This window comes from Podarcis pityusensis (assembly GCF_964106645.2).
Source record: "Podarcis pityusensis genome assembly, chromosome: 13".
Classification (NCBI taxonomy): Eukaryota; Metazoa; Chordata; class Lepidosauria; order Squamata; family Lacertidae; genus Podarcis; species Podarcis pityusensis.
This window is the reverse complement of record NC_138038.1, coordinates 21,821,508-21,834,198: the sequence shown is the minus strand read 5'-3', so window position 1 is coordinate 21,834,198 and position 12,691 is coordinate 21,821,508. Positions and strand designations below refer to the sequence as shown.

Genomic DNA, 12,691 nt, shown 5'->3' with positions numbered 1-12,691 from the left:
CTCCAGTTTGAAACTTGTCTTATTTACAAGAAATATAACATTTATTAGAAGCTAGTGTCTTGCCATGTTTTTGCTTCAGTAACAAGTGGCTTCCACGGTTGACTGTCTAGACCAGTTTGCAGGAGATGAGGGTTGCAGAGGAAATGGGTGAGAGCTCAAATTCCCCCAGCGGGTGACTTTTAAATGGATATCTGACTTACCTTCCCACCTTCATAAAATAATGGTGATTGAGAGGACCGTGGGCGAGTTACAAAGCTAGTAGCACCAAACAGTTTACAGCTGAAGGTAAAACTGAGTGTGAGCTAGTAAACTTAAAAAACAAGTAGGAGTGAGGTGGTCACATTTTGGGAGATGCTAGTGTATAAGAAATTAAAATTATGGTTCTCAGGTAACAGAATAGGGAAATCTGTTTTCAGACTGCTTTACTGTTCTAGGCAAACACGTAGCTCAGAAAATACTTGGGAGTCAAATTCTCATCCCGTCCATTCAAGGCTTCCTGAAATGAAGAGTTCTGGGGTCATCCCACTTGCTGAGATTTCCAAGAGAGACATTACAAATTCTATCCTCTCTTCCCTGTCCCCTGCACTGGCAAGTTAAGACTCAATCCATAGGAACCTGGTCTCCATCTGCCACTATTGCTGCACAAGAAGGAACCCAAATCTGTGTCATCCTGCTCTCAAAATGGGTTACTGTGCTACCCTTTGAGGGGTTCTTGGAAAATAGTGGTTGTAACGCCATTCGGTCCACTTTGACAGTCCGGGTCAATCATTTTCTTCACTGCCCTTCGGGAGGTCCCACATTTACTGTTGATCACCGCATTGAAATTGCAGCCTCTGCCGCATGTTTTGGTGACGTACTCTGTAGGTGGGGGTGCAAGCACAGTGAGAGAAGAGAAGCAGAGGCTTAGTTCAGTGTTATTCCTGGTGACATACACTGGAAACATCAGTTCAGCTTGTATGTTTCCAAACCAGTCCAAATTCTTTTCCAAGAAGAATGAATGCAAGTGAAGCACACAGATCTTAATATGTTTTCATGATCAAAATTTTCAAAGAATTGGGAATTTTCTGCAAAAGCCAACAGTAAGGAAGGCTATACAGAGGGTTTTGTTTGTTTCAGTGCAGCCAGTTTATTTGTAAAGCTTTTTTTTTCTGTGACCTTTTTAAAAAAATCATGTATATTTAAAGAAAAACTCGAGAGAGGTCATAGAAAGGAAGCATTGCACCAAATATTACGACACAAGCTTACGACCTGTTTGTCACCCTATGAAAGCCTATAAACTCCTGATGGTGATTCAATAATAATATAAGCCAAGTTCACAAACGTCCCAAAGGTTTCTGTGGCTGCACATTATCTTGGACCGAAACATGTCAAAAGTATCTTTTCTCAACAAACCTATTTTCTTGTCTTCCCTTATCCTAATAATAATTGCAGTTTCACAAAGCCCTTGATCATACAGCGTAAGCTCAAAGCGCGGTGTGTGCAGACTCCAGCTTTGTAGGAAACATTATTTTAAAATATAAACTAAACTACAAGTTGTATTCCATGCGAGTCATAAAGTAAGCCCGCTGAAATTAAAGGACACAACTTAGTTTGAGTCAGGCCTTTTCTGCAACGGTTCCCCGTTTGTGGAATGCTCACCCCAGGGAGGTTCGTTCATTATACATCTTTAGGTGCCAGGTGAAAACGTATCTCTTCAACCAAGCCTTGGTCTATGGCCTTCTAAATGTGGTTTATGGGGGGTGGGGGTGGGGTTATTGTTTTATTTTTGTTTTAACTATTTTGTGCTTTGATTCCTGCATTTTTCTCTCGTGGACCTCCCTGAGATCTTCAGATGAAGGGTGGCATATAAATTTAATAAAAATATAAAAAATAACAGTTGTATACAGCCAAAAGGCTTTTTAAAAGCATACTGACTGTGCTTAGGGGATAATAATAATAATAATAATAATAATAATAATAATAATAATTTTTATTTATACCCCACCCTCCCTAGCCAAGGCCAGGCTCAGGGCGGCTAACAAGCAATAATAAAAACAAGTTGAATGAATACAACTTAAAAACAAGATTAAAATACAACATTTAAATATTGAAATATTTAAATATTAAAATGCAGGCTCATCACAGGAGGAGAAAGGAAAAAGAAAGAGGGGGAGGGCATCAAATTGGCTCCAAGCCAAAGGCCAGGCGGAACAACTCTGTCTTACAGGCCCTGCGAAAAGAAATCAGATCCTGCAGGGCCCTGGTCTCATGAGGCAGAGCGTTCCACCAGGCAGGAGCCAGTGTTGAAAAGGCCCTGGCTCTGGTTGAAGCTAATCTAACTTCCTTAGGGCCCAGGACCACTAGGGTGTTGCTATTTATGGACCTTGAGGCTCTCCATGGGGCATACCGGGAGAGGTGGTCCCGTAGGTACGAGGGTCCTGGGCCGATACACAGTGGTTTTAGATATTCATTGAGGTTGAGAATGAGGAGGAAGTTTATTACAGAATTTCTAATCTGAGAGTAAAGCAAATTAGGTTTAACAGCTAGGATAAAAAGGCACTGCCCCAGTCTTTACCAAAGAGGAAATACTGTAAATCTGCTCACACTTTGCTTTTCCTATCAGCACTATTTAAGATCTCGCCACATCCCCTACCTTTGATAGCATTTACAACAGCAACCGGCAATGGCGTGGGCTTCTCCATGGTCAAGTTGTTGTGGGCGATGCGCTGGCCAGTGGCCGAAGACCGGGCAAGAGTTTCACGAGAGAAGAAGTAATCCAACAAGCGTCTGGTCATCAGCTCAGGCTTGTCGGTGGAGACTTGGGATAGGTCCTCCAGCTGGTGGTGGGAAACGTAGACTTGCGAGTTGGGGACCAGTTCCAGCTTCGTCCTCCCATTCTCCTGTCCAATGGGAGGAGGTTATGTTACTCTATAAAGCTGCGCTATGATGTGGAAGCCCCGCCCCCTTTCTCCCACTCTTGCATCTAAGGAGGCTAGACTGTGATGCAGCAGATCCCTTCAGAACCAAGCAGAGGAGTATTTAACCGGCTCAAACATTCACTGACATGCAACAGCAGCAAAGCTACGCTCTACAAAACGTTAGCTGTATTCAGTCCAGTTCACACAAGCAAAGCCGCACTTGGGTTTACCTTTTTGGTATTCTGTGTGGATTTGATTGTGTTGAAACCTACCTGGCAGGAAATTGTAATGTTTAGTAGTTGTATAATCAGGGCTGAGAATACTAGGCACTCAAATCTGCACCGATCTAACTGAAATTCAATAACAGCTCATACTCATTTTTAGAAGAAGAACAGGGAGAGGAAAATGTAAAATCTAGCACACCGCCAGTATCTCTCTTGATAACAGAGATGTAGGTTGGTGTGCATGTTCAGGACAACATGCTCTGTTTTAAGGACAAATCCTGGCTCAACTCCTGCCTCCATTAAAGAAAGACAACATGGGTCACACTTTGAGAGATTGAAGTGAAGCATGTTGTGCACATATCTTGATATATTTCTCTCTTCGGAGAGCAAACATGCTTGACAGTACAGGTCCATTTTCAAAAGCAGCAGGGCAGTTAGGGGACAAAGAGGAAAATTTCAGAATATTATATGGTGTCTACCTTGGCGATTGAGATATTTGAATATTAGTTGGTATACACTACTGTCAATACAATTCTATATTCTGTATTTGAAAGCTCAATCTGTACACCTGTTTCCCAAAGGTCCAGGAGGAAAGCTTCTCAAAACATAGGAGCTTTATTGTTTGATTCTGTTTACCAGAGTCATGAGGAGGTAAAAGGAGATGCAACTCAGTGGCAGCATCAACCATGGCCTGTGCATGTCTCTCCTGATGTGGAAAGGCAAGCAGCTGCCACTACCTGACTCAGACTAATAAAGTCCAAGTGTTTGAACGGAATCCTTGACTCCTACCCTCTTGAAAACAGGTGCTGAATACGGTTTTGAACTTGACATCCAGAATGACACCCTGAACATGTGCACCCATTTTCTTTCTGATATCTTCAGGGCTGATGCAACATTGCATTGCTTTGTATGTGTTTCCTGCCCGCTTTTTGAAAATGGGCAGGAGCATCAAGCTAAAGTTGATTCTACATTTCAGGGATGGTGTCCAGGGCCTAGTTAAATGGTGGAATTCAGTGCCACAAGAGTAGTGACAGTCACTGATTCAGATGGCTTTACAAGGAGATTAAACAAATTTGTGGATGATAGGATGGGCTGCCAAGAATCATGATGTCCCCAGGACCAGAGGGAGAATGTCGCTGAATATCTGTTGCTGTGGAGCAACAGTGGGAGAGCGCTACTTCGCTCACATCCTCATTGTGTGCTTCTCAGTGGTGTCTGTTTCACCACTGTGGGAAATGGGATACTGGACTATATATGCTTTAGGTCTGAATCTGCAGGCGTCTTTTGCTTTCCTAATGAATAAGCACAGCGACTCTCATTCCATTTAATCTTCAAGGCTGGTACAACATTGCACTGTATTTTGCACTTCCCTCCTTCGGTTTGAAAATGGGTTGAAGCTGCTATTAAAAACATGGAATATAAAATGGTGCCCTGCATGGCTGTTTTATTCTGTTATCTTAATGTCCCATGGAGTTGTTTCCAGACAGGCACTGAGAATGTGGCAATACCCATCAGCCAAGTTAAACGAAAGGCCTTATTTAATGGCCAGACACAGGAAGCTAATTCATAAGACATCAGGTCCCTGGCTCTCTGGGGGCCTTACCTGGAAATGCAAGTAACTGGTTGCACTCTGCCACAAAGCAACAGCTCAGTGGCACAGTTCTGCCTGAGTTGTGATGCAGAGGTGTGAACCATTTTCCTCCTGAATCAAACAGAGACAGATCTTGCTTCATGCCACCCAATGTTCCCTCTGAATGAATGCCTTACAACATCATTGCAGCGTCCGGTCAGAGGGAGACTTCTTCCCCCATCACCTACCTCCATTGGCAATGCCCATACAGGTGACTCATCAGACAGTGTCTCTTGTACATGGTTGTCCCATGTGCTGGTGGCATCACTGAGCCCAATGGGACTTCCTGAACCATCTCCTGCATTTATCCAGGGTGACAAGCCACCTGGTTCTGTGTTTAGTATCCTCCAACCTGGTGAGATATGTGGCACAGTGGCTGGCACATGCCTCTGATCTTCCAGAGAATGTGGTGGCTGCAGACCACTGACCTGAAAAAGATACAGATACCTGGGAGTAAAGAACAAGAGAAAGAGTGTGGTATATAGACTTACACAGGAAGCTGCCTCATAACAAATCGGATCATTTGTCTACCAAGCCTGACATTATCTTTTTTTAAAAATAATGTTTTATTGATTTTATGTACAATCTTTACAACAGAGAACTTTACAACGAAAATAAACCTTTATAACAGAAGACTTTACAACCAAAATAAACCAAGATAGAAGCAGTAACATGACTCTCATGTTTTCATTTGTACTAAATTCTTCTCAGATTTCCTTATTTTACTATTCTTTAACTTAAATCTTCTTCTTTTAATTCCTTGTTCTTAACCTCCTAAATTGCACATTTGTCCTCTACAATTTTCCAATTACTGCCTTATACCTCCCACCTTCTTTAATCATTACTTCCCTTCACCCATGTGCAATCTTCTCTTCATACTGTTATTTCTTGTTGCCTTGACAGCTATTAAATTTGTTTTTCCATTTGTATTGTAATATTCTCTTGTATCCTTGCGTACTTCCAAGCCTGACATTATCTACTATAACCGGCAAGGGCTCTCCAGGGTCCTTCACACTACTTGCTACCCGATCCTTTTAAAATAAAAACTAGAGAAGTTGGAAATTGAACCTGTATTCACACAATCAATGTCAGCTGCTGACGTGGAAAGAAAACTTTCTATTCTTGGGTACTTCCTATTCTTGGATATAGAGGCAGTAATTTTGTCAACTACCTACAGGCTGGCCCTGAACTACAAGCCTGAGACTCTTGGCTTTATACCAGAGAATTGTCATAATGATGACAATTGTAGTGGAATACTAAACCATAACAGCTCTCATTCACAATTCCACTTTACTCTTCAAAGAAAAAAACAACCGAGTGATTGTTTTTTATCCCCTTTACATGGCACCTTTACCTGTGAAGGTGTGACATTCTCCAGCACTGCCACCAGGCTTTTGAGGAACTGAATATTGTTTTCATTGATATCTGGGAAAAGAAAAGCACATACAGACAACAAGAACTGTACATCAGACAGGATTTCTGGAAAATCTCTCAGAAAAGGAGTATGTGTAGTTATCTTCCCATGATGTGCTACCTGGATTTGAGAGCAGAGACCTGAGGCTGCTGTTTTTAAAAGCATAGTAAACCCACAACTTATGTGGGAGTTACATTCCAGGGATCGTGTCTAAAGCCAAAATTGTGTATAGTCAAAACACATTGGGTTCAATGATAAATGAGATTGCCAAAGCCTTTTTTCCAACCTCTTTCTTCTTCTCCTTCTCCTTCTCCTCCCTCCTCCTCCTCCTTTGCCAAGCTTATAAAACAGAATGTGTGCAAATTAAATGTACATAAGTTGCAGGCTTACTGTACTTCCTATTTGGAAGGGATCACATGGATCTTTTTTTCCTACCCTTCCCTTTTCTTGGTAGCGCTGTCTGCTTCACATTTAGCTTAGTTGATATATGAAGAGACAACCAGCAGTGCTATAGGGACACCTCAGTGGTAATGTTCAGCAAAGAAGAAAAACGCAACATGCCCAATGCTTGCAGTCATTAGATCGAAGCACAGCTATGGTAGACCTCTCTTGTCTGCATGCACTTAATAGACACAACAAGCAAGTGATTGGAAGCGGCGGAATTTTCAACTGTGTGGATTACATTGTAAATAATCAGGAAGTCATGTGGAAAACAATAAACGACTTCATTTTGCCCAGTGGGGAAGACAACAGACGTATGGTACTTGTATGTTTCCTGCTGCAAGGCACATGGCAACTCAGAGCAAGAGGTGGCTATAAAGGTAAAGGGACCCCTGACCATTAGGTCCAGTCGTGACCGACTCTGGGGTTGCAGCGCTCATCTCGCTTTATTGGCCAAGGGAGCCGGCGTACAGCTTCCGGGTCATGTGGCCAGCATGACTAAGCCGCTTCTGGTGAACCAGAGCAGCGCACGGAAACGCCGTTTACCTTCCCGCCAGAGCGGTACCTATTTATCTACTTGCACTTTGATGTGCTTTCGAACTGCTAGATTGGCAGGAGCAGGGACCGAGCAATGGGAGCTCACCCCATCACGGGGATTCAAACCACCGACCTTCTGATCGGCAAGTCCTAGGCTCTGTGGTTTAACCCACAGCACCACCTCAGAGCAAGAGGTGGCTATATGAAGTGACAAAAAGGCCCAGGGAGAAGGGTTAAATTCCCCTGCGCTGTGGGCTTGACACTACCTCCTGGGTTGCAGTTTACACTTTATATAACTTGTGGAGGCCCTGTTCCCATAGCCATATTGGACACTACCCCTAGTATGTTCCTCTCACACCACATCCTTTGTTGAGACGTCCTCATGGACTGCCTCCATTTGAAACTTCCAGTACAGACTGGAGAGAGCACTGGTGTAGAACTCTAATCCCCCCACTACAAGTAGCATTTTGGTATTAATGGTTTTTGGTTTTTTTTACCAAAGAGAGGGTGTCCTGTGCCCAGCACCACCTTGGCTGGTGCTCCTCCTCCTGCACTGTTCCTGATGGACAAGAAGTCGTTCTGCTCCTCTAAGTTCTGGGTGAGAGCTTTCAGCTCACGGTTCTCCAGCTCCAGCTCCTGGATCCTCTTCTCCTGCCGCACAGCAGCCTCCTCCCGAGACACCAGAGCTCTCCTCAACTCTGCCACCTGCCGCTCCAGTTCTCTGATCAGTTCAGCGTACAGACTCGTCACTCTGCTGTTGTCCCTGACAGGTGTGCATTCGTGAGCGTTCTGATGACAGCAACCCATCAGCTGGTGACTCAGTGATGGGGGTTGTGACAAATCCACTCCTGGCCTAGCAGGGGCAGAGATGGACATGTAAGGAGCTGCATGGGCAGCCTCAGGATTTTCTGGAGTCCTCCTGCACTGTGGCATACTGAAAGGACACTGGCTATGGAGATCCAAATTCTGGAAGACTTGTCCGTAAGACATCCCCTGTAGTTCCAGCACTGGAGGGCCTGGAGGGGCAAGGCTTGGACTCATGTGTCTTCTACCAGCAAGCTTGGTTTTTTTCCGGTTTTTGCCTTCTTCGAATGAGCATGTTAGGGGAGAGCAGGCTTTTCCAGTGCTCCTTAGTGGTTGGGTGCTGGAAGCAGACAAAAAGAAGGAGGAAGTTTCAAGAGAAAAGGATCTTGCAAAGCCTAGAAGCAACTACCACAGAATGACTCTCTCTTATGAATCAGCTGTGCTGCTTTTAGGTTCCCCAGAATCTTCCCTGTCCATTCTTGCAAAAAAACAACAACTTTCTTTTCATTAAAAACAGTAACATGAAAGTGACTAGCACTCATTGCAAAGGAAATCTTGAGACGGGGGGGAAATAGCGTCCTTTCTAGAACAGAGACTTGAGTCCCTGAGTGTTCCTTAACTGCAGATGGCCCATTTGAACTCATTAGTAACCTGCATGATCCCAATTTAGTTCCTAAAGATTAAGTGTAAATGCTGGCATTAAAAAAAACAACCCTGCAACACTTGCTAGTGAGGACACTATCCCTCCAAACTGCTCAAAGTCTTGTTATCTCGCCTAAATTGTACCCCACCTTCTATGCTGCATGGCTCTCCTACAACTTCCCCCCCCCCCATCTTGTCATTTTTGCAATATGAATTCCTACTGCAGTTCAACATTACCACTGGAATGTCGTTTTTCATTCTTCAGACGGCCCTTTACAAGCACATCCCACAAGAAAATACCTGGTGACAGTATTGTGGCTGGACTTTCTCCATACCTGACACATTCTTCAGCCACTCGTCGCTGAGAGGTCAGCTTGTGAGGCTGATGAAAAGTAGAACTCTCCAGAGTGTGGCCTTTCATTCTTGCTTCCTCCTGAAGATTATCATCCATACGTTGCTGCACAGCCTAGGATTAGGAGCTTGTTGGGTCTGTACACCTTCAGCTATTCGTCCCCATCTTTGAAGAGGCCAGCACCTGCATCAGAAACTGTCCAAGACCAACCCTTAGTTTGAGCCAGAGTTTGATAGAATTTGTTGTCAGCGAAGACATGGGAGCATGTAAATAAATCCAGAATGAAATGTTTCAAAGCTTCTGCAAGGGTGCCTACCCTGGTCACCAATAGCCTTCTCCCACGAGTCTTGAGTTTAAGGTTACATATACACCATTAATTTAAAACATGTTATTTCAACCAAAGAATCCTGGGAACTGTAGTTTACCCCCTCACAGAGCTACAGTTCCCAGCACCCATAACACACCAAAGTTTCCACAATTCTTTTTTTAAAAAAATATATCTTTATTAACATAATTTTAATAATACAAAACAATCTGCTCCTCATCTTGTAGAGGAGACAAGGATAATCTAAAGTAGAATAATAATAATAATAATAATAATAATAATATCTGCCAATATAGTCCACCAGGTTTTATTCTTCATTTATGCAAACAAAGACAAAGATGAAATACAAAGATGTCTTGCAGTAACTTGCAAAATTTTGGGGCTGCTATGAACATTGTGGACTTGAATTTTGATTCTTCCCATAATTCTTTGGTGGAAGTTATGCACTTCGAGTGTATGGTGTGGAAGAAAAAGGGTTTGCAGTACAGGACTTCCCTATCCTTCCCCATTATTCATATATTGTTTTCCCATACCTTGCTTCAATCTCTCTCTCTCTCTCTCTCTCTCTCTCTCCCTCTCTCCCTCTCTCTCATAGATCCCATTCTTTTTTGCCTTCTTGTTCCCCCCCATTGCCGTTTAAATGTATCCTTCAGCTAGACCTTAGGGCTTTGAGGTCTGGGACACACTCAGCTCTCCGCACCGCCTCCTGCCCTTTTTGATGCCACACTAAGATGCCATCAAGCATCTTCACAACTGGGTAACCAAAATCAATCTGAACAACCATGCATTAGGATCAATGTCTTCTCAGTCAAGAGGGCATAACTTAGAAGTAAGCTGGATCTCTAAGACATACCATTTTACAAAATTTAAATGCTGTTAATGTTGCAGAGTTTATTTCTTTATTACATTTACATTCCACCTTTCCTCCAAGGTGGTGCATGTGCTTTCCCCCCTCCCCATTTTTATCCTCCTAACAACCCTGTGAGGTAGGTTAGGTTGAGAGCCACTGACTGATCCAAATGAGCTTCATGGCTGAATGGGGCTTTGAACTCCGGTTTCCCTGGTTCTTGCCCAACACTCTAATCCCGTGGTTCCCAATCTGGGGCACACTCTCCACAGGGGGGCAATTCGAGAATGAGTTATTAACAGTTAATTGTCTTTTAGGCTTCCTCCACTTGAATAGTTCACTTTTTGAATAATAAGAATTATATGTCATGGGGGGGTATCAGGATTTTAGAGATGCTTAGGTGAGGCATGGACAAAAAAAAGATTGGGAACCACTGCTTTAAACACTAGAAATTTTTTTTTACTGCATTTTGTATGCAATTATATATAATATACATGTCTAAAATTGTACCCAAGATGGTGCATGCACACACACACAATTTTAGAATTCAATCAATCAATCAATCGCAAGAACTGCAGTATTATTATTAATAATAATAATTATTATTGACTTTATATGCCGCCCTATATCCGAAGGTACTATTCCGTTTCTTTCAAAATCACAGCTCTGGGACCTGTTTCCAAACACAGGGATGACACCTGGGACATATATTGAGTAGACCGTGCAAAAAAAAGAAGAAAAAAAGAGTGCCACTGGGCATTTGCAGACTTCACCTCTCATTTCTAGAAGCAGCACTGCGTCGAGGCCGCTCGATCTTCCCTGAGCAGCCCCTTCTCACCCCAACTGCCGGGTTCTGCCTTCCCACCCCAAAGAGAGAAGGGACCCTGTACCTTTAACAGCACCTCCATAGGGTCTGTTTACAAGCTTGGCGCAGCGCCCTCGGCTCTCCGCGCCTCCTCCTGCCCTTCTCCTACTGGCCGCGGAGCAATTTCCTTCTGCCTCCTCATTGGGCCGCCTTCCGCCGCCTTCCCATTGGCTGCCGAGGGGAGGCGCCTTCTCGCCTTCCCTATAGACTTTTCAGCAGGTAGACTAGTGACGCGCCGCCCAGCTTCCGGGCCGAGTTGGAAAGTTCATTACCTGGAGGGGCCCGAGAGATGGTCAGTTCCTTTGCGGGGCGAGGCAGCACAGCACCAGGCTTCTGCCGGCAGCTGACCGTAGGCGGCGACGGAGGTGGACGAGAATCCTGTGGTTGTTCGAAGGAAAGGCAGCTTTCCCAGTCATATAATAAATGAATCATAAACTGGAAATTAAAATAGCATCAGAACCAGATTCTTGGGGGGGGGGGTGGCTTGGGCAAGACACCCACAATAGGCCCCACTCTTTGCCTGGTATTATTGGCAACTACTGTATTGCTGCTTCATCCTGGCTCCTAGCAAGGCAGAGCCAATGTGCAAGCAGGCAGTGGCTACTGCTGCTGCTGCTCCTCCTTGCCATCATTCAGCGGTTCTCAACCTGTGGGTCCCCAGATGTTGTTGGACTACAACTCCCATCATCCCTGAGCTCTGGTGCTAGCTAGGGGTGATGGGAGTTGTAGTTCAACAACATCTGGGGACCCACAGGTTGAGAAAGGCTCATCCCTTCTGGACCAAGAGGCAGGTTCTGACTCTCAGGGAATCATAGAATTGTACAGTGGTACCTCAGGTTAAGAACTTAATTCGTTCTGGAGGTCCGTTCTTAACCTGAAACTGTTCTTAACCTGATGCACCACTTTAGCTAATGGGGCCTCCCACTGCCACTGTGCCACCGCCACCCAATTTCTGTTCTCATCCTGAAGCAAAGTTCTTAACCCGAGGTACTATTTCTGAGTTAGCGGAGTCTGTAATTTGAAGCGTCTGTAACCTGAAGCGTCTGTAACCTGAGGTACCACTGGAGAGTTGGAAGGGATCCTGAGGGTCATCTAGTCCAATGCAGGAATCCTGCCTACAGCCATCGCTGGGTGGGCTCAAACCTCCAAACTTTTGGTCAACAGCCAGACACACTGACCCAATGCAGCCGCAGCTCAGGGGTAGAGCATGTACTCTGCATGCAGAAGGTCACAGGTTCAATCTCCAGTGCAGGCATAGGCAAACTCCAGCCCTCCAGATGTTTGGGACTACAATTCCCATCATCTCTAGCTAACAGGACCAGTGGTCAGGGATGATGGGCATTGTAGTCCCAAACATCTGGAGGGCCGGAGTTTGCCTATGCCTGCTCCAGTGGCCTTACCAGGTAGGGCTGGGAAAGAGCTCCCCTGCCTGAAATCCTGCACAGCCGCTGTCTGTCACTGTGTGGAGACAATATTGAGCTCGATGGACCTATGGTCCAACTCGCTATAAGGCAGCGTCCTATTCTCCTCGGTGAACAAGTAGGATGCCTGACGAAGCAGAGAAGCACATCCAGGGAGATCAGGTCAGTCAGCCCCTGCTAGGGTGTGGGTCCTCCACAGATGCCCACCCATGGGGACAAGCCTTGAATTAAAGCAAGGTTACCGTCCTAAATGTTTTCCTTTACCTGTGTGGTTTGAAGTCAGACCATGTGG

At 44.6% G+C, this 12,691-nt stretch overlaps 1 protein-coding gene across 2 annotated transcripts; it reads right to left on the bottom strand.

Moving 5' to 3' along the window:
* Position 1: 1 nt before the first annotated feature.
* On the bottom strand, positions 2 to 11,441 carry LOC308462063 (uncharacterized protein). 2 transcript variants are annotated; one of them, XM_080979401.1, is made up of 7 exons: positions 11,004 to 11,441; positions 8,925 to 9,136; positions 7,641 to 8,287; positions 6,106 to 6,176; positions 4,940 to 5,179; positions 2,633 to 2,879; positions 2 to 858 (listed from the first exon to the last, which is right to left on the bottom strand). In XM_080979401.1, exons 2-7 carry the CDS (start codon positions 9,038 to 9,040, stop codon positions 695 to 697), a joined length of 1,485 nt encoding a protein of 494 aa, XP_080835527.1. In that variant the 5' UTR covers positions 9,041 to 9,136; positions 11,004 to 11,441; the 3' UTR covers positions 2 to 694. The 2 variants fall into 2 exon arrangements, with proteins under 2 accessions (XP_080835527.1, XP_080835528.1); XM_080979402.1 differs by lacking the exon at positions 11,004 to 11,441 and adding an exon at positions 10,887 to 10,972.
* Between the last annotated feature and the right edge of the window lie 1,250 nt (positions 11,442 to 12,691).